General features: G+C 47.6%; 2 protein-coding genes across 2 annotated transcripts in view; both read right to left on the bottom strand.

Annotated features, from left to right (window-relative positions):
* Positions 1-349: 349 nt before the first annotated feature.
* On the bottom strand, positions 350-2,449 carry LOC144180055 (uncharacterized). Its single transcript, XM_077708463.1, has 2 exons — positions 489-2,449; positions 350-385 (listed from the first exon to the last, which is right to left on the bottom strand). The coding sequence occupies exons 1-2, from the start codon at positions 2,307-2,309 to the stop codon at positions 350-352; spliced, it is 1,857 nt and encodes a 618-aa protein (XP_077564589.1). The 5' UTR covers positions 2,310-2,449.
* Positions 2,450-7,442: 4,993 nt separating this feature from the next.
* Positions 7,443-19,721, bottom strand: part of LOC144180054 (uncharacterized) — a 70,064-nt gene continuing 57,785 nt past the window's right edge. The window contains exons 2-3 of the mRNA XM_077708462.1: positions 11,317-11,371; positions 7,443-7,777 (exon numbers count right to left, since the gene is read on the bottom strand). Of these exons, the coding sequence (XP_077564588.1) occupies positions 7,443-7,777; positions 11,317-11,371 (390 nt within the window). The remainder of the gene's footprint in view (positions 7,778-11,316; positions 11,372-19,721) is intronic.

The following is a 19,721-nucleotide window of genomic DNA, read 5'->3' as shown; positions in this document are numbered from 1 at the left end:
TGCTCCGTTGGTGTTAATGACCGAGAGTGGTACGCAACGGGCCGCCTTTCGCCGTCCGGCTGCACTTGAATCAGCACACAGCCGAGACCTACCGACGATGCGTCGGCCGACACAATGGTGCGCAGCTTGGGGTCGAATTTCGCGACGCATTGCGCCGAGGTGATCAATGCATTTAGAGCCTCGAATGCTCTTTGCTGAGGCGGGCCCCAATGCCACTCTCTGTCTTTCAAGAGCAGACTGCGGAGCGGTGCTGATACGTCAGCAAGATTGCTCACAAACCTTGCCAGATAGTTGATCATGCCCAAAAACCTGCGTACATCCGCAACACTTTTTGGCGTAGCCATCTCGTTTATGGCGTGAACTTTTTTGGGATCTGGCCTGATTCCTGAAGAATCGACCACGTATCCTAAAAACGCTACCCGTGTGACACAAAAAGAACACTTTGCCCGATTAAGTGTCACGCCAGCTTTTACGAGCCTTTCGAGTACTGCGTGCAGCCGTTCGTCGTGTTCCTGTTCCGTTGATCCGTAAACCAAAATGTCATCCATTAGGTTCACCACCCCTGGGAGGCCCTCCAAGATTTCAGCCATTTGCTTTTGGAAGTATTCCGGAGCCGAGCTGATACCGAACGGCAGTCGCTGGAAGCAGTACCTACCGAACGGAGTGATAAAAGTTGTCAGCTCCTGGCTTTCTTTTGCCAACTTAACCTGGTGGAACCCGGAATTGGCATCCAATTTCGAAAAGTATATGGCCCCCGCCAATTGCCCAAGGGCGTCGTCTATAGTTGGCAACACAAACTGTTCACGTAGGACGCTCTTGTTCAGCTGGGTTAGGTCCACGCATATTCGCACTTCCCCGGATGGTTTTACTACTGGCACTCTTCCTGCACACCATTTAGTCGGACCGTCAACCTTCCGAATGACCTCACTTTCGACCATTTTGTCCAGCTCTAGTTTGATAGGGTCCTTTAACGGAATGGGTATTCGTCGAGGTGTAAAAATTGCGAAGGGAACCGCGCCCTCCTTCATGCGAATGGTGTATTCGCCGGGCATCGTGCCCAGGCCACGAAAGAGCTGCGGATACAAGTACTCGTACTGTTTATCATCAACAGCATCAACAAATTTGACCACACCGAGGGCTTCAATTGCTGGGAGCCCTAGCAAAACACACTGCAGTGACTCAACAACGTACACTGTTTGTCGCGCGGTTTTGCCTTTCCAAACTATCTCAGCAGGAAAGGAACCCTTAACATCAAGGCGCTCATCTGCGGCGCTTCTCAACACAGCTTGTGATTTGTCTATGCGAGGTGGAACACCGGGGAAATCGGGCGGAACGACAGTGACCTCGGCTCCCGCATCAATTTTTGCACATACGCGTACATTGTTAATAAACACTTCCGCGTATCTAGCATTACAGCTGCCGAGTGTCCCGAGAAAAAAATTTTGTCCTTCGCCTTCTAGCACAGACACGCCCACCTGGTTGTTTTCCTTGGACTTCTGGCAGACCACGGCGAAATGTCCTTTGGTTCCACAAAGGTGGCACCGTGATAACCGTGCGGGGCACCGGGTTCTCGCATGATTCTCACGTCCACAGAACCGGCACCCTGGTAGTCGGCGGTTTTCTCGTGACCATGGCTGCAGCGACTGTCGTTGCTGTTCGGTGGTGCGCCCCTCCCGGTTGATAAACGGCTCGCTCGGTGTCCGTTGAATGGTGCCCAGTTCTCCAGTCGTTGCCTCGTTGCTGTCGGCCCGAAGTTCCAGTTGCTGTCGGTGGACTGTTTCCTTGAGTCTGGCCTTCGCTAGAGCGGTCGCTAGCGTAAGAGTGGCATCCATCTGGAGAGCTTCTGACAGCTGTGCGTCTCGGAGGCCTACGACAAATCTGTCCCTGATCATGCGCTCCCGGAATTCTGCAAATTCGCAGCGGTCGGCTAGCTCATGCAGGGCTGTCACAAACTTGTCCACGCTTTCTCCGGGCTCTTGCTTCCGGCGATGAAAATTAGCGCTTTCGTAGACTATGTTCTTGGCGGCCACGAAATGAGCGTCAAACTTAGTCTTCACCACCGCGTAGCTTCGGGACTCTTCCTCCGTCAGGCCGAACGTTTGAAAAATTTTCCTGGCCTGCCTGCCCATGGTGTACAACAGCGTCCTCACCTGGGCTTCCTCCGTTCTGTCGTTGAGCCCCGATGCGTAGCGGTAGTCGTCGAAGGACGTAATCCATTCTGGCCACTCGGAAGTCCTGTCGAAGTTGAACGGCGCAGGCGGTGGCAGGGCGGCCGCCGGTGGGCTGGCTGCCGCTTTCTGGTCCGTCATCGTACGAACGAGTGCAGGGTGAATGCCGCAATGCCACCGAGGGAGAGGAGGCTCATCCCACTTCTGACACCATGTCGTGTCCGCTCCTTTGGGAGCGGTGATGCGAGCAAAAGACTGACGCCACTCCGATGTAGCCGCAAACAAGAAAAAGCCCCGTGTTTATTTCACAGCCGCGTTTTATACAATCCAGCCAGTGACGTCACCTCGGCCCGCGCACCCTGGTGCGCAGCCGCAACAGAGATAACAGATAACACGACACATCCAGCACTGTTTTTAGCGGATGATCCCATAGTCCCTCTACAACGCACTTTTAGGTTTCTTAGCGAAATCAAAATTTTACAACTTATTTCCTATCACGCGTAATTCTTGCACATAGTTTCATGCCCTGCACTATCACACCCTGGCCTTTTACACCAGCCATCCTCATTGCCTCACTGATTTTACTATTTTAATCTCTGCTCTTGTTGAGCAATCTTAGGGGTTACATCTTCAACCGTCATACATAACCATTGCTTTCGCGCTCTTTACCCTAGTTGGCCTTGCGCCATAAACATCCAACCATCATCATCATCATCAGCTGTATTACCAGAGGAGCTTTCTGGCATTAAGGGGATTACTATAGGGTTCAGCGCTTTACAGACAGGGCTTTACAGACAGAAATAACCTGTCGTTAATGAACGCATTTTTCTGCAAACAGAAGAACAAAACATTGACACGAAAAAGACTTGAGGGTACAACAAAAAACGCAATTGACTTCCCTCTACGTGACAATGCGGGTATCGTAGAAGTTTAGAGGTGCTAAGTAAGATTACGAGCAGCAATCACAGGATCGTTAGATGCAAGCTAAGGCTGACTTTAAGAAGACAAAGAATGAAGCTCGTGAAAACTAAGTAAGCCCGCATGGAATCAGTCACAGTCGGATCGCTGAAGTTTACATAACACTTCAACACAAATTTTCGCTTTTTAACCATCAGAACGAGGTTGGTATAGACAGGCTAAATGACGCCGTAACCTCGTCACTCACAGAATCAGCAGCAGCTGTGGGAGAAGCAGCATGCAGAGATCAAACTGGAAAACTAAGAAAAGGAAGGAACTAGTTGCCTAACGTAATAACAAAAAAGTGTCAAGTAGAATCGATAGGATTGAATTGGCCGAGCTGTCAAAACTGATTAACAGAAATAAATCAAATGCCGTTCGTGCATATAACGTGAAAGTTATTCAGAAAACGCTGCAAATAAGGAAAGCGCGAAGGCGACAAAAAGAAAGCTATGGTCGGCAAAGACAGAATGTACGTACTCTGAGACAACCAGGAAAACATTACGCACAACGTGGACTATATAAGTACGGTAGCGGAAGAATTCTACACCAGGTTGTATGCCCGCAACGTTAGACCGCAGGAACTACTGATGATACAAGCTCAACTCGTGATGTCCATCTAGTAACTAAAGAGGAAGATGGAAAGCCTCTTAAAGGCACGAAAATAGAAAAAGATGCAGGGGACGTCCGCATAAGACTAGATCTTTTGAAGCAAAGAGGAGATATTGTACTGGAAACGCTTGCTTTAGTGTTTTTGGAATGCTTGAAGACTGAAAAAGTGCCCGTAGCCTGGAAAAACACCAACATTGCTCTGTTTCATAAGAAGGGAGATCCCAAGGACGTCAAGAATAACAGACGCAACAGCCTACTCTATGTTTCTTAGGTAGGTGCGATAACACTGACTACATTTTTTTCTTCTTCTACATCAAGAATAAATGCGGATGCACCGAACTTTTTATTTTTGTGTACACTTTAAAAACGAACCTAATTTCTACCGAATGACGTGTTTAATATAAAATCATGAGAGGCTGAAATTGAAATATATATCAACAAATACACATGCAGAAAGCAATGCTACATTGCTATGGTAAAAACATTTAAGGCGAACAGTTCTTGTAGTAGGAATATTTACGCCTGATACATTATTGCCTGTTTCCTGCATTGACACGGAATTCCATCAGATCTGAGCTAATGCTCTCAATGAGCCGTATGTGATCCGGTTAATTTTTTTGCTGTGAAGCTGCAGTGTTGTGTGGCTGTCTCTACCGGAAATTTCACCGTAACAATGCTCCGTCAAGCAAAAGAAAAGTTCAAATCACAGCCGGTAACGTTCCTTGGCAGAGAATATTACGAAGCGGCCATTCTACACTTTTGTGTAATGTAGGCGTTGCTGGAGAGGTAGCCGGAGCATCGAGAGGGCGAGCATTTAGTTTACCGGCTGATGCCACTACGACTGGTTGAGGGCAGATTACGTTCATTTTTTTAGATGCCTTTGGGGCGTAGGTGGTGAACATTCGTGTATCTAAAGCATTCCGCACAGCTATATGCCGTCGTAAACGGACAATTCGTGAACCCATTGCCACAATACGACAGAGGCTGTGCTGTCGTTTTCCATTACGCTGGGTAACTGCGGTGCAACGTTGTGGAAGCTATTCTAAGCCCGGCTTCGATATCAAGGCTGCTGGCTGTGCAATCTCCCATCATATTCCTCCAAAAATGTGAGATCAAAGCTAGTGCTAGCGTAGCAACATCTGCACGGCCGCACAAGTAGTATCTGTTTGTTTTATAACGCAAGGGCAACGATGGCCAGAGAGCGCCAACGCAATGGTTGATCATTTCGAATGATGTTTTAGTAAAATGGTGCTGTAAATGTTACGATAATAAAAGAGGTTAGTGTAGAAGTGTATACAGCCCCTCATTTAAAACGACAATAAAATTGGGGAAATGGAAATGGCAGGGTGAGAATGTAAAAAATAAATAGAAACTCATAGCTTCCTCCCACTCTGTGCACGGCCGCACAAACACCCCCACGCGTATGCATGGGTGTACTCGAGAGGTCTGCATTGCGCGGCAATCAACAGGTTGCGTGCTTTTCGCGGCAGCTCCATGAGAAACCATACTAGGCTTTAACACTGCATATCAATAGGTTTTCACAATATTGTAAGCCCAAGAAATACAATTTTTTTATCAATTTCAGGCCCGAAAATTCAGGTTTGTTTATGCTCCAAAGGTTTTACCCGCTGAACATTGTAATTATCCAGCTACTTTAGCCTCGCGTACTTGCCAGTCCGCGAGCACTTCCCAGGCGACGTGGGAGATCACCTTGGAGGATAGAACGACGAAAACCTCACTGGTGCGCTTATTTTTTGCGAAGGTATCTCTGTAATCGCCGCGGATAGCACACCGAAAGCGTCGCAGGTGAGCTGTTTTTGATGAGACGCATTCTCCGTAATAGGCAAGAAAATTTTATAACATGGACTCTTCTATTCTGCTGGGGAGAAGTACATTACTGTTTGCAGTTGAATCTACTACCCCTTGAAATCATTTATCAATATGTGAGGACGAGTTTAAACTATTTGTGACACTATCTTGCTTCGTCCACTTAACATTCCACCTCCAGCCAAGTGGTTTACTAGTTAATTCAACAGTGACTGATTGACTGTAGGGTTTAACACGCCGACGCAATGCAGGCGAGAGAGAGAGAGAATACATTTATTGAGCGTCTAAATTGGGAGTCGTTCCTTATTCACTGGAGCCCATATGATGTCATGGCCGCCTGCGCCCGGTCGACCAGCGCTAGCTGGGTCGCCAGTGAGGAGCTGGACACCAAAATCTCCCATTGCTCTCTAAAAGAGGGGGGGGGGGATGGAGGAGGGGTGGATTTTCTGAGCTGAAGTCGCACTCCCCAATTATGTGGCGGAGTGATCCTGGTTTTTTACAAAATTTGCATTCGGCAGAGTATTGCTCCGGGAACATGAGGTGTAGCCTTGTTGGGTGGGGGAAGGATCCAGACTGAATGAGGCGAAATACTGTCTGCTGCTCCTTAGAGAGGCTAGGATGAGGTGGAGGGAGTGTCTTTCTTTCTAGCCGATAGTGCTGCGTGATTTCTCTGAAAGTGATAAGCGGGCAGTACTCCACGCCTTCCTCCGCAGCCTGGGGTGCGAGTGCGCAGGCTTGTTGGTGGGCAAACTCATTGCCCTCCATGGAGGCGTGAGCAGGCGTCCACACCAATTTGATTTTTCTATTTGCTATTTTGTTCTGCAGCAATCTAAAGGTCACTGGTGACACCCATCCTGATTGGTAGTTCCGATATGCTTGCTGCGAGTCGGTGACAATTGTTTGTGCCGGCATCTGTGTGAGGGCCAGAGCAATTGCCATCTCCTCCGCTTCAGTGATGTCCGTGGTCTTGACTGTTGCGCTTACAAGGAGACTCTTCTTGGTGGATACCACTATTGTTGCGTATAGCTTGCCTCTACAGTGGGAGGCGTCTGTGTATACGACTCCGGGGTCTTTTTCAAAGCTCGTGTTTAGTGCTCGAGCTCTCGCTGCTCTTCTCGCCTCATGATGGGTGGGGTGCATGTTTCTTGGCAGTGGGTGAATAATTAGACTGGCGCCAGGAGGATGGTATCTGTACCTGCGGGATCGCGTCGAGGGCCGCCCACCCTATGTTGAGGAAAATTTTTCGTCCATCTTTAGTTCGGCTGAGTCTGGCCTTTTGACTGGATAGATGACCTTCGATCAATTCTTCTGCGGTGTTGTGTATTCCCATCCTGAGCAGCTTGTCTGTGGACGCGCTCATGGGTAGTCCTATGGCATGCTTGACTGACTTCCGTATGAGTATATTGAGGAGATTTATGTCGCTTTTGTTTAGTAAGAGGTACGGCGTGATGTAGGTTATCCTTGAAATGACGAATGCCTCGACCAAACGCAGGGTATCCGCCTCTTTCATTCCTCTCTTCCTTGTTGACACCCTCCTAATCATGTGCATTATTTGATCGGTAGTTTGCTTGAGTTTTTTTAGGGAGATGTCACTCTTGGTGCCTGCTTGTAGGTGAACTCCTAGGATTTTAATGCTGGGACTAGGAATTATCGCATGTCCCTCTAGTTGGACTTGGATGTCTTCCTTGATGTTCTTCTTGGCTTTCGGGCGGACAACAAGGAGTTCAGACTTTTGTGGCGCACACTGGAGGCCACAGGCCTTGGCATATTGATTTATGACGTCCGTTGCCCTCTGGAGTGTGTCCTGAATATCGCCGAGGGACCCGGTTCCCGTCTAGACGGTGATATCGTCAGCATAGAGAGCATGTTCAAGGTTATCTATGGCGTCGAGTCTTCTGGGGAGGTCAAGCAAGGCGACATAAATAACAACGGTGACAGCACAGATCCCTGGGGCGTGCCTCTAGCTGCTAGTTTTATCGTGTCGGATGTGGCATCTCCTATCCTGAGTGCGGCAGTGCGGTCCGAGAGCAAGTTGCGGATGTACTCGTACGTCCGCGTTTCGCAGTCCGTAGCATTGAGGTTCCTCAATATACTTGCGTAAGTCACGTTGTCAAACGCGCCCTTGAGATCGAGGGCCAGGATGGCCCGGGGGGAGTGGCGCGTAGCTTGCTTCAGTACCTCCTCCTTGAGTTGAAGGAGTATGTCCTGGGTTCCTAGATGTTTGCGGAACCCAAACATTGTCGTGGGCACTTGCTCTGTGTCGTCCAAATGTTTGTGAAGGCGGCTGAGCACAATCCGCTACATGACTTTCCCAACACAGGAGGTCAGGGATATTGGCCGTAAATTATCTATGTGGGGAGATTTTCCAGGTTTGGGTATGAATCTTATCTTGGCCGTTTTCCATTGAGCGGGGAGCTGTCCCGTCTCCCAAACAGTGTTGAGATGTTCCAACAGATTTATTAAGGAGTCGTCTCCAAGGTTATTTAGTAGTCTGTAGGTAATGGCATCCGGTCCCGGGGCACCGGACTTCCTGCTCTCGGCTATTGCTGCACGGAGTTCATGGAGGAAAATAGGTCAATCGAGCTCTTCGTTGGGCTTTCCAGAATAGGGTCGGAGTTCTTCTCCAGGTTCCGTTTTGAGATACCTGTCTCGGAGGTCCTGCGTTAGCTTCTCGGTGTCGCCTCCGTAGTTGTAAAGCGTGCGAACCATCCTGCGGTTGATCTCGCCCTTACTCGTGAGTGGATCGATAAGATGCCTCAGTAGCTGCCATGTTCTCTTAGTGGACAGAGTGCCTTGGAGGCCTTCGCACAGCTGGAGCCAGTTACCTCTGCACAGAGTGGAGGCGTATTCCGCTGCCGCCTTGTTGATTTCGTTGATTTTTTTGCGGAGTTTGCGGTTATGTCTCTGTCTTTTCCATCTTTTTGTGAGACATCGCCTCGCTTCCCACAGGTGGAGTAGACGGGCGTCTACACAGGGAGTCTGGTGCGTCGTGACAATAGATTGGGTATGCTTTTTCATAAGCTCTACTTGTTCCACGGCCCACTGCTCGTAGGTTTGCCTCTCTGGGAATGATGTTTTGAGTTGGTCTTCTCTGAACTTGTCCCAGTTGATTATCTTGACTGTCCCTGTCTTGGCCCTGAAGGAGTTCCCCCGTACGGTGAGTTTGATTATATTGTGATCGGAGCCAAGGTTTACATTTGTGTTTGTCCGTGCAACATCTAGCGAGCCAACCATCAGTGAAAGATCGGGGGTAGTGTCTCTGGCTGTGCTTGTACCTTGGCGAGTGGGGGTCTGGGGGTCGTTAAGGAGGACTAAGTTGGATTGATCAATGAAGTTGGCAATTTCTTTGCCTCTTTTGGAGCAGAACTTGTATTCCCATAATGTGTGGGGGGCGTTGAAGTCTCCTAATAGAAAGTTGGGCCCGTCTTTAGCAACGCGCATGGTGTCTTGAAAGGTTTCCATAATTTCGGGCTTTCGATTTGAAGGGCGGCAATAAGAGTTGAGAATAAAAATGTTTTCGGTGTTGCCGATTCGACGGTTGTGAATTTCCACCAGGGTGTGCTCGCACCCTTTCTGGGCCGTGAGATGCTGCGTTGCCGCTATGTTTTTGTGAACAAGAATGGCAGTAGCCATGCCCGATGGGTCGGTGTACGAGACGTATCCCGGGATTTTGGGTTTGCAGTTCGTTTCCTCTAATGCAATGATGTCTGGTTTCACTTCTAGGGTTTGTATATGTTGCTGCAATTCTCCTGCCTTGTCTTTGAAGCCGCGGCAGTTCCACTGCAAAATACTCGTTGTTTCGACTCGTTCAGTGCGCGGCCTCATCTTGCGAAAGGGGATTGTTACCGGTTGACAACTTGCAATCAGTACCTGGCTTATTGTAAGGAGTCGCCCTTTTGACTGCACGCTGGCTGAGGACAACTTGATTAACGCTAGCTTCGAGGTTGGTTATCCCCAGTGCGCTGGCGGTTCTATCCTCAAGCAAGGACTTTTGAAAAGAGTTCATCTGTTCGGCCATGAGTTGGACGGCATCCAGAATCGTTTGGAGTGGGTTCTTTCCACATTCGAGCCCCTCCGTGGTTTGTGCGGTAATTTCGGTGTCCATGTCAGCTCCTCCTTCAGGAGTGCAGTTTTGTTGTGCGGCCTGGTTTTCCCTTCGAGCTTTCTTGCGTTTATCACCGGACCCGTGTGGTTGTGCCCTTTCTACCGCCTCCAGCCGGGTGTGGAGTGCCTGGATTAGTTCATTTTGCTTTTCGATTTGCTGGGCTTGCTTGGAGATGTGCTCTGCCTGTTGCTTAAGGAGAGTGCGTAATTGGTTACATTCGTGGCATGAACTGCTTGATGCTTTAGCTAACGGGGGAAAGTCTTTTGCAAAATCGAGAGCAATGGTAGATTCTTTGCCTGTCCAGCTCACCTTTTTGGTTGCATCGCTTTCTTGGGGCCTGTGTTGGTACGGCTGCCTTGTCCCCGATCTCGGACGGTGGCTTCGGGCTAGAGATCCTCTTCGTTTATCTGATGTGGTGGACCGGTCTGTGGAACGGCCTCTGGAATGATCATGGCTCCGTCCACGGGGGGTGGAAGACCGGGCCCGGTCACTGCTGGGGGTCTGGTCCCGCCGTGATTCTCGAGCGGACGACTGCTGCTGCTTTGTGAACTTGCGTTGCCGGATGATGTGGGGTGTGATGAAGCGCTCTGGGCACCCCCTGGATGCCGTGAGATGGGGGCCCGAGCATAGGGAGCACTTGGCTACGCAGGTGTGGTTTTGAACTGGGTCCCTCGTGCCGCACTGATGGCAGACCGTGACGCTTGGTTGAGGGCAGGCAGTGTTGCGATGACCTAACTCGTGGCAGCGGGTGCAAACCGCAACAGTCTTCTTATACAACGTACAGCGGTGTTCCGCGCCGTACAGTCTCACGTAATGAGGAACTTTAGACCCCGCGAATGTCAGAATAACCGTCGAGGATTCCTTGCCTATTCTCCTGCACGAGTATACCTCGAATCCGTCTTGGTCGATGTTCTGAATGATTTGTTCATCGGAGAATTCGACGGGGACTCCTCGGATGACTCCCTTTACCGCGTCGTCCGGCGCTAGCCCGTACAGCATAACAGCGTGGGTTGCGTTGTTTAGAATAATTTGCTTTAGCTTGAATAATAACTTGGCTACTTCTTTCGAAGGAGTGCTCACCGTGGCGGTGTTTTGGGTTGAGTCAATCTGAAGGCGGAGGTTGGCCTGCCTCCATGTTGTGTTCGTTGCTTGAAGGAGAGCAAGCGACAGAGTTAAAGGCTGTAATTTGCTTAAATTCAGACCGTTCTGGGGTCGCAGGACTAGCTTGAAGTCATCGCGGGGGAGGGGAGTGGGCCTGGGTGCTGAATTGCGGGGCGCCGGTCTTGATTTCGATGCTGACAGGGACTTGTTGTCGGGCGTGGTTGGAGTTAGGCCTAATGCGACCTCGGCCTTTCGGTTCCGTCGACGCTGCGCCTTGGAAATCACGTCGGTCCACTGAGTGTCGTGCTCTTGCGCTGAAACCTCACGACTTTCTTCATCGCTTGTGTCATGAAGCATTTCGTCTTCCTCCGAGTCGGAAGTGACGACCGCGGTGGCCGCGGCGACGTCGCCGCCGATGCAAGCCCCGGTTCCGCCGGGCGAGTCTTGGTTCATGGCCGTAGTTGTGCCTGAGCCTACTTCAGCAGGGTTAGGCTTAGCTCGCTCGTTCGGGAAGAAAGGTTCTATTTCTTGAAAACAAGCACCCACCGGACTGAGCCTGGTGTCCGATGATGCCCTTCGACGATATTTGCACGATGGTGCACTGGGAATTTCACAAGATGTAGAATTTCCGCAGGTTTAACTCAAAAAACGTGGAACTCATGGGAGACACGTTTCTTCACGAGCGTCTCGAGCGCGCGCCTCCAATGCAGGCGATGAGGCGCGCCGTAGTGGAGGCCTCCGGATTAATTTTAACCACCTGGGGATCTGTAATGTGCGCCGAAATCTCGTAGACACGGGCGTTTTTGTTTTTCGCCTCTATCATAAAAGCGGCCGCCTCGGCCGGGAATCGAACCCGCGACCTACTTCAACAGTGGACAGCTCCCTAATGTTCAGTGCTACTGAAGTTTTTTATAAACTTTGTTTAGCCAAAGCCGAAACAATGTACATTTTGATGCGCGTTATACAAAAAAAAAATGTGGCCGAAAAGAGCATCGTTAGGACAGTGTTAGGTAGATACAGTGTTATGTTAGGAGAAGAATACGGTGCGTGGAAATTGATGCCGCTAAGCAAGGAAATGCAACTCCACCCTTCGGATTTACTTAGTGAAATACATGCTCACTCTAGTTATATTCCTGTTATATTCGACAGATGTAAGTCGCGTCACCTACATTTAGCTTAGAGGCCTCTTAAAGTTAGCAGAGATTCTACTTTAGCCGTACATTTCAAGATGACGTATCCAGACACCGGTTTTAGCCGTAAGCTTATTCCTCTCTTACCCTTCCCGGAAATGCACTTCGGTCGCAACACACCATGTCTTTCTAGCAGATTGTTTAGCTGATGCTTTAGAAAAGGTTGAACCACTTGCTAACAGAAAAAAGTGCCACCTTCCCCTTAAGGACAACTTAATGCAGCAACAACCATCACGTGTGACAGGCAAGCACCCATCTCCATGACGTCCACCATGGGTATTTCAGCAGAGGTTTCAATATTGCTCGGTAATTGCATGGAGGCAGAGGCGTGATACCGCTTAGAAAATAGCGCTTACGCCCTCATAGCCCGTATCTCTTACTCAAAAGTTGGTACAGCTTTTAGGATTAGTGAATGCTTTCCTGTTGCTGTGCCGTGCTGCCACAACCCAAACGAAAACAAGCTCTTCAGTGTGCGGTGCAAAATTGTATGAAAGACCTCACTGGGCACCCAACAAATCTCATTAGGACTTTTCAAAAGCCCACTAGGCGTGCATTGCAATGTCTATTTGAGTGCTAAGCTAGGATTGTAGCCACTCGACTGCTGACTGCTCTTCTGTTCGTTTCAGCATTTTATGCAATTTTTATGGGAATGTTTATGCGCTACAGCCAACAGACAGATTCCTACAAATGTAGAAATGATGCGCAAAGACTGGGTACAAACAAAGGTATATTCTAGGCGAGAGTGTTTCTACTAGTGTGACGTAAAGCTTTTACACGCTAAGCTAGTCACTCATTTGTATAGGGCAGACCGTACAACACTCCTAAAATTGCTGCCATTGCTTGCACAACTTAACATCTTTATGAGGGCGTTGAAACTATGCTGTCACTGCGACACAAATTCAACGGCTAATTTTTATATACCAATAATTTTGAACGATACACTCATGTTGTCTTGCGCTACCTGGTCACCAGTGCTTGTCCAGTTTAGCGATACGTGGTAGCCATCCCTGTACCATCACCGGTGAAGTAAGCATCTACGGGAACATAGCTAACGTAGAAAAGTAGGTCTGTTGGTTTATATTTCCGGAATTACACCAAAACAGCGGAATGTACACTGCGTAGAGATAGAAACACAAAAGAAAAGTGGCCACTGAGGAATTAACGTTCAAAAAATGGCAATTTATCTAAACGCAGCAGTAACATCCAATTTCCTCCTCAAACGGCAGTGCCTCTTTTATCCACCCATAAGTGGATTTGGCTCCTAAAAGCCGCAGTAAAAATCGTTTTTTTTTGCTATTGATATCGGTGCTTTTTTAAAAGCTAAGGGAGTAAAAAAACACAGCCGCACAGAAACGTTAACACTTTATGTGTTATAATTATGCAAGTGTTATAGTTTTGTCTGTTCGGCTCACACTGACACTTCCAACTGATATTTTCCTCTTTTTTTGTGTAGACAGTACTGCGGTCCTATAAACCAAAGACCTATAAATTAAACGGTTGCCCTTGAAATGACAAGGCTCCGCATCCGTATACACATACTTCAGCTAGCGTATGTACTCTAAGTTAAAAATTGTGGACTTCTGAACGTCTTCCGAGGTCGTGCCTTATTTATTTATATATATGTTCGCTGCTTAGCTTCGTATTTTGGGGTTATTTACAGAAAAATAGACGGCAAAGAACTCGAGGTTACTTGGCATGGTATTATCGCTGAAGCAAAAAACAAGGAGGATAAAGGGAGGCCCGACTGACTGCTCATATTATATCCACCTGAATGGACTGACATCGGGTGGACTGACAGCAACAACGGACGATACAAGCAACCTATGATCCCTGCAGTGACGAAGTTGTGCCGCTATGTTGAAGAGCACACAGCAAAATATTTCTAGCAATCCTGATTCTTCTACGCTCTTATTATACACAGAACAATCTACTTATCGGGGAATTGTTAGCACACAACTTCAGGTGAGGGAAGTTGGTACCGCTTGTTTAAATTTTTTGAAAGGCTCCACAAACCTGCGATGCATTAGTACGGTAAGGCAAATTGATTTGAATTATTTTACTGTTGCGTCCACTGATTGGTAACCACAAAGAAGGAATGCCGAGGGTACTGAACAGCGGCACCTTACCATGCTGAATACATATTTCAAATCAGCATTCATGCATGAACATAGTCCAATGGCTGGTCGCTTTTAATCGCCTGATTTAATTGTATTCTGCTTTAGCGTCATTATTCGAATAGTAGATTACGTCACAGTGCAGTGTAAATAAGGTATTCTTGCACAAAAGCGAGCTCCGGAATTTCATAGCCACGCTTGTTTGCTGCATACTGTTACTGTGACACTGCTTTGTGATGTGGCCGTGCGATCTGGAGACGTTAAAAATGTGTTTTATAACAGTTTACAATTCGTATTATGTAGATTGCGTAGTTGTGTGATTTCTCATCTGTACCAAGAATTGCCGTGGCCTTTAGTCGGAATTACTTAGTTCCCTAATAAATGATCCATGAAGAACAGTTGTGCGTGATGTTTTCCAAACGTACGCTCCGTGTGTCTTTGTGATGCCACCATTCCGTCGTATTTTTCAGAAACGGCTTTCTAAAATCGGAGTGCTTCAGAAAGTAAGATAACAATACCTATAACAAATTACTCAACAAATAGAAAACGTCTTACATTTACAACGTCTTACAGAAAACGTTACACATTTAAAAATTTTGTTGAACTTTTGCTTCTGAACCAAGGGGTAACTGCATATTCTGTTGAACCATTTTTACAAATTGTGTGCTTTTTACACGCAATGAAAACTCATATATAGGTTCCTTGTGCTCTAAGCACGGAAACACATGGTTGTTCTAATTGTTTTCATGGTTTAGTTATGTATAGTGCACTGGAATTGCTTTAAAATGAGGAATTGTGGGATCCAACGGGAACGCTAAATCCTAGGCGCCAGTTTACTTAAGCATTTTTTATGATTACAGAACATTCCAGGATTCACGCTGTGTGGTTGAAGAAAGCCTATCGCTCGTACCAAAAATCTTTGATCGGCGTGCTAAGTGTAGCGAAATGTTACAGCCAACCGGCGACGTGGCGCTTTCAAAAATGAAAAGTAAAAAACCAAAAACCTCACACTTCGGCTGCTAAATTTTTTAAGGTGCCATGACTGACAAATAAATGTACGGTACTCCTGTACACGAATGCAAGCAGCTGCGCAAAAAAAAAATTATCTTGTGAAGGGCGATGGTCTCAACTACGTTCGCCCGATTTTATTCCACGACACAGGGGAGATAAAGCCATGGCGTTCTGTCGCCTTCACTAGTATTTTTTTTCTATACAAAACGCCGAAGTTTCGCACTGTGCGAGAAACCGCCGTTTTTTATGATGGCGGCAGCTCTAAAAACCGATCCAAAAGTAAATTTGAGTTCTGGTGGGTTTAGAACAGGGGTCCAAAGTTGCAGCCGTGTTCGCTAACATCCGAGATATACCCGTACTTTTTTTCCATTTCAATGAAGACTCAGGGTCACATTAAAATACAGAAGTATACAGTAATCCATTCATTTTCTACGTAAGTATCGTGTTTAATTACCTTTTTACATTTTTTTAATCGAAATCCAGACATTCATTTTCAATTTATTTAATTTATCCGTTATTCCTCGGTGGAACGCGAAGGGTATCAGTTTATGAGCCCGTTTAATAAAGTAAGAGGCACGTCAGCGTACCTAAAATTGAGATCCCGTCAATACTCGGTCATGCAGACAAGCGCATCGAAAACATCCAGCCACTCTGGTGGGTCGCTTTGGGCCGCATAAAATCTCTGTGCCTCCGCGGCCCCCACCCTAAATATAAAATTCGTCAGCCAAGAGATTTGCGTATGCCGGTCACTCCTGCGAAACGTCCACAAACTATACAATCTCATTACAAATTAAACATCTCATGTCACCTGTCAGAAAAACCGATTGTATTAGGAGTAATGCTTATGTCCTCTTTACTAGTTCGTTGCAAAATGTTCGATGAAGACCGCATCACGACACGCTGGCACAGCAGAAACAAAAGTTCTTGTGCCTGTCCATTCGTAGCATGCGCATTCGTGGATTGGTAGGGTATCAAGAGCTTTGCGAAGCTTATAGGCTCACTTCGCGGATCTCTGTACTGGAAACGTGAAAATTATTCAACAGTGCAGTCCGCGTGACACCTGAATGTGAAGGCACCTAAGTGAAACCTGTTCATACCAGCCGTCTACAACTCTGCCTCTAGAAAAGCTGTGGCGTAGTGCCAGTCTGCTGACGAAGTCATTCACTACGTAGGACGAAGAAACGAAAGCAATCAAACACATGCAATCATGGTGTAGCAGAAACAAACCTATCGAAATAATTTATTCAGAACATGATGACGCCAAAGCGAGGAAACAGATGCATATACTATGTACCAATAAAGAATTCATTGATAAGTACCAAGGTACTCGCGTCTTCAAAGTTCTCAAACAGACCCAAATGCCATGGCAACTTAATTTCGTTGTCAGTTTTTTTTCGAGTTTACTGATGCTGCGGCGGCCCTTGTCTATGAAAGCAAGCACTGGAGACTACGGCAAATAACACAACAGGCAATGCTAAAAAGCTTTGTGAGGCACTGTTTAAGCTAACACAGCTTATGCGAGAACACAACGCTCTGGGCTGGTAGTGATAAGGGCATCCGGCTATCAGCAGACTTCTCCATACTTCTAACACACAGCAGCACCTTAGCTTCAGCTTGTGCGTGGTGTCGCATGCCGCTTTCTTCGTCTAGAAGCGTGTCGGCGGCCACAAATCAATACATGACCTTGTGGTGTTGTTTCCAAGCCCGGCTCGGCCTTGCTTTTGTTGTTGCTGCTCGGAAAGGACCCGTGTGTTTGCCCGACCACCGGGCCTCAAGCTTCCATCAAAAGCTCGTCAAGCAGGAGGGTACTGTAGCCTTTGCTTTTTTTCGGCGGAACTCTTCAGACGCACACCCAGACGCGTGGACCTGACGTGCAATCTGAATTAAACGTTGACCGTTTTGGCTGTCCAAAGTATACGAGCAATCACCAAAGAAATCGAAATAGTTTTTCCGACAGAGGCCTCGTCTACAAAGCGCTCTCCGCAATAATGTTTCTGTAAGTCCCCTTTTAGGGCTCGCAAATAAAAGTGAGCAGCAAAAATATTTTTGAATATTCATGCGACCTGTGATTACCTCAATAGAAATTTCGGCTGCGTGATCATGCTCAAATTAAACCGCATTTAGAGTGACCCTATAAATAGGAATCCAACCCAACACCCAGCCTAACAATGTCGCTAAGTAATATCAAGCCATTGATAGCCTTCGCCTTAATATGTCCTCCTTCAGCTGTGAACAACCACAAAATTGGTCGCCAATGGGAGAATAGACGCGCCTGCGAGAATCAATGTCCAGTACAGCGGGTGTAATCCACTGCAAATGGGGACGGAGTTTGGTATGAAATGTTTCTCGTCATCTCAGCCTGCCTGTCGCTGAGCTAGGCTAGTGTAACTAGATAAGGGTACGCAGAATAGGCAGCCTTTTATCCTATTTTTAGATGCGACTGCATTTCATTCACTCGCCTTGTCCCTGCATCCGGCGTTGTCGGCGTCCGCCCCTCCCCCATTCTCCTCGCCGCGCCAGCTGCGCTCTCCGCCGCTCACCCCCTCTCCTCTCCGATAGCGAACACTCTCTCGCGAGGGGTATTGGATTGGAATAGATTGGCCTGGCTTGACTTGGCTTGGATTGGATTGGATTTGGATGGGATTGGATTGGATTGGATTAAAGGGGATTGTGTTGGATTGTGTTGCGTCATAGCCGCGGCAGACGCACTGGCGCCGGCGCCTCCCCTCACCGTTATGCGCGCTATAAAACGCGGTGCCTGCGCCGCTCCGCTCCATCGTTCCAGCGCCGTTCCTCCGCTGTCCAACGCTGCAACGTGAACCCCCTATGCGTCGCATCTTCACAGGGGTCCCCGCGAGGGGAGGTGGAATTTTATTTTCCGTATCGCCGCTCTTGCCATTGGTGATTTCTCATTAGGTGACATTTATTTACACCGCGACGGCTTATGGCGCGGCCCTTTAGTTCTTTATGCAATTTAGTCGGTCAACTCTGGTAGGCTTCGCTTGTCCTCCCTGTTCTCTGGCTGCGCGTGAAGGACGTCGTTCCGAATGCGAATATAAACAACACGTGAAACAGCATTTCAGCCTCAGAAGTGTGTCTAAAGATGCCGTTTTGCTGCATCGTGGTAGTGTTTCTACAAACGACCCGGTGGAGGTTCACGACGAGGCCGTAGAAGCGGAAATATCACAGCACCGATAAATGCCAAAATGGCCGCCGTTGCTGACTAGCGCGCCACGTTGGCAGTACTCAATTACCTTATATACTGACGCTACGGTCCGCTTCTGTTGCGGCAAATGCTCGGTCCTGCCTAGCCTGACGCATGCTCTCGGCGTCTTCATTAAGAGCTGCTCCATTATGTAACACTAGTTCAGCCTAACCTTCAAAGATTATCTGCAAACATAATCATTACCAGGTACGCAAGGTGCCATTGTTCACAGGCGCGTTATCATCAATAACGCGGTTTCGATGCTTGTTTGCGACCTCTTTAACCGAATTTTGAACTCTATCCTGTATACCTGACTAGATTAGCCTGAAGTATGCGCTCGGCGTCTAAGGCCGTGGCCCTTTGGAGACTTTGCCTACGTAGTTTAAACTGTTGATGTGTAGAGGTATAGCTTTGCTCTAAAACAGTATGCGCAACAAAAGAACCGATGAGCGGTTTTTTAGCAGCCCACTTCAAATGTTAATGTGTAGCAAACCACTTCAAATGTGAACTGCTTTAGCTCATAGTAGTAAAAAATTACGTAAACCGTGCCAATACTGAATGAATTCCTTCCCCTTAGGCAGTGAACGCTGATTAAATAAGTTATCAGATTTTTAAAAACTAAACTACGAAGGATCTATGCTCGGTTTCACTTATGCACCGTTGTAACACTAGCAACCGAAATAGAACGACAAGGGTAAAGTTGTGCTACCTAGGCAGGCTGAATATCTAAATTTAGTATGGCACAGGTGCGTTTTCAGGAAAGTGCTCGTACCTTGCTCTCTTGAGGCGAAAATAGAAAATAGGATAAGGTTGGCGGGAACTCGAGGCTAAAATAAAAAAAATAAAATATTTGTTTCTTGTAAGTTTATGTAGCATACACGCAACGAATACCAGATTTTTTATTCGGTAGCACTGGCCAATAGAGAGCACGCAAAGGATTGCAATGTGCTGAGAAGCCGCCTGTGCGGCATTGAATGTAAAGCCACTGCACGCACACCTGAAGCACATTGTTTATACAGGGTGGTACATCGACACATCCGGGTTTTTAAAATCTGTTTCTTGGCGAACCGCTTTTCCGTTCGCGCTCTAACTTGACAGAAAGGTAGGATTTCGCGGTGTATTTTATTTAACATAAAGGATCATAACGTAAATTACCTGCTTATTTATACAATAAATAAAAACAATCTGCCCTTGGGCAACCTGGGTGACATCTTGGCAATTTTGACACCAGTTGTCCTGCGCCACCTGGTGTGCCCAGCACAAGCCACCCGATGCTGGTACGCAGCAGGTCCGCAGAGGATCAGGTGTTTGCGGCCAAATACGCGAGTTGGCGACACAGTAGATGTGCCGTCAAAATGGCCGGGGTGGCGCCAGGTGTCCACAGGGGAAATTGGTTTTTATTTATTCTATGAATAAGCACGTTAGTGTGGT

This window comes from Haemaphysalis longicornis, unplaced genomic scaffold (genome assembly GCF_048455015.1).
Source record: "Haemaphysalis longicornis isolate Haplotype H1 unplaced genomic scaffold, Haemaphysalis longicornis Haplotype H1 scaffold_4, whole genome shotgun sequence".
Taxonomy (NCBI): Eukaryota; Metazoa; Arthropoda; class Arachnida; order Ixodida; family Ixodidae; genus Haemaphysalis; species Haemaphysalis longicornis.
Note: the sequence above shows the minus strand (reverse complement) of the source record. Positions and strands in the feature narration are given on the sequence as shown.

Excerpts from the sequence above, each read along its gene's own strand:
- LOC144180055 (XM_077708463.1), bottom strand. The coding sequence starts at position 2,309 with ATGACGGACCAGAAAGCGGCAGCCAGCCCACCGGCGGCCGCCCTGCCA. Across the intron at positions 386-488 it reads ACGACGAACGGCTGCACGCA|GAATCAGGCCAGATCCCAAA; the intron begins GTACTCGAAAGG and ends TCGATTCTTCAG.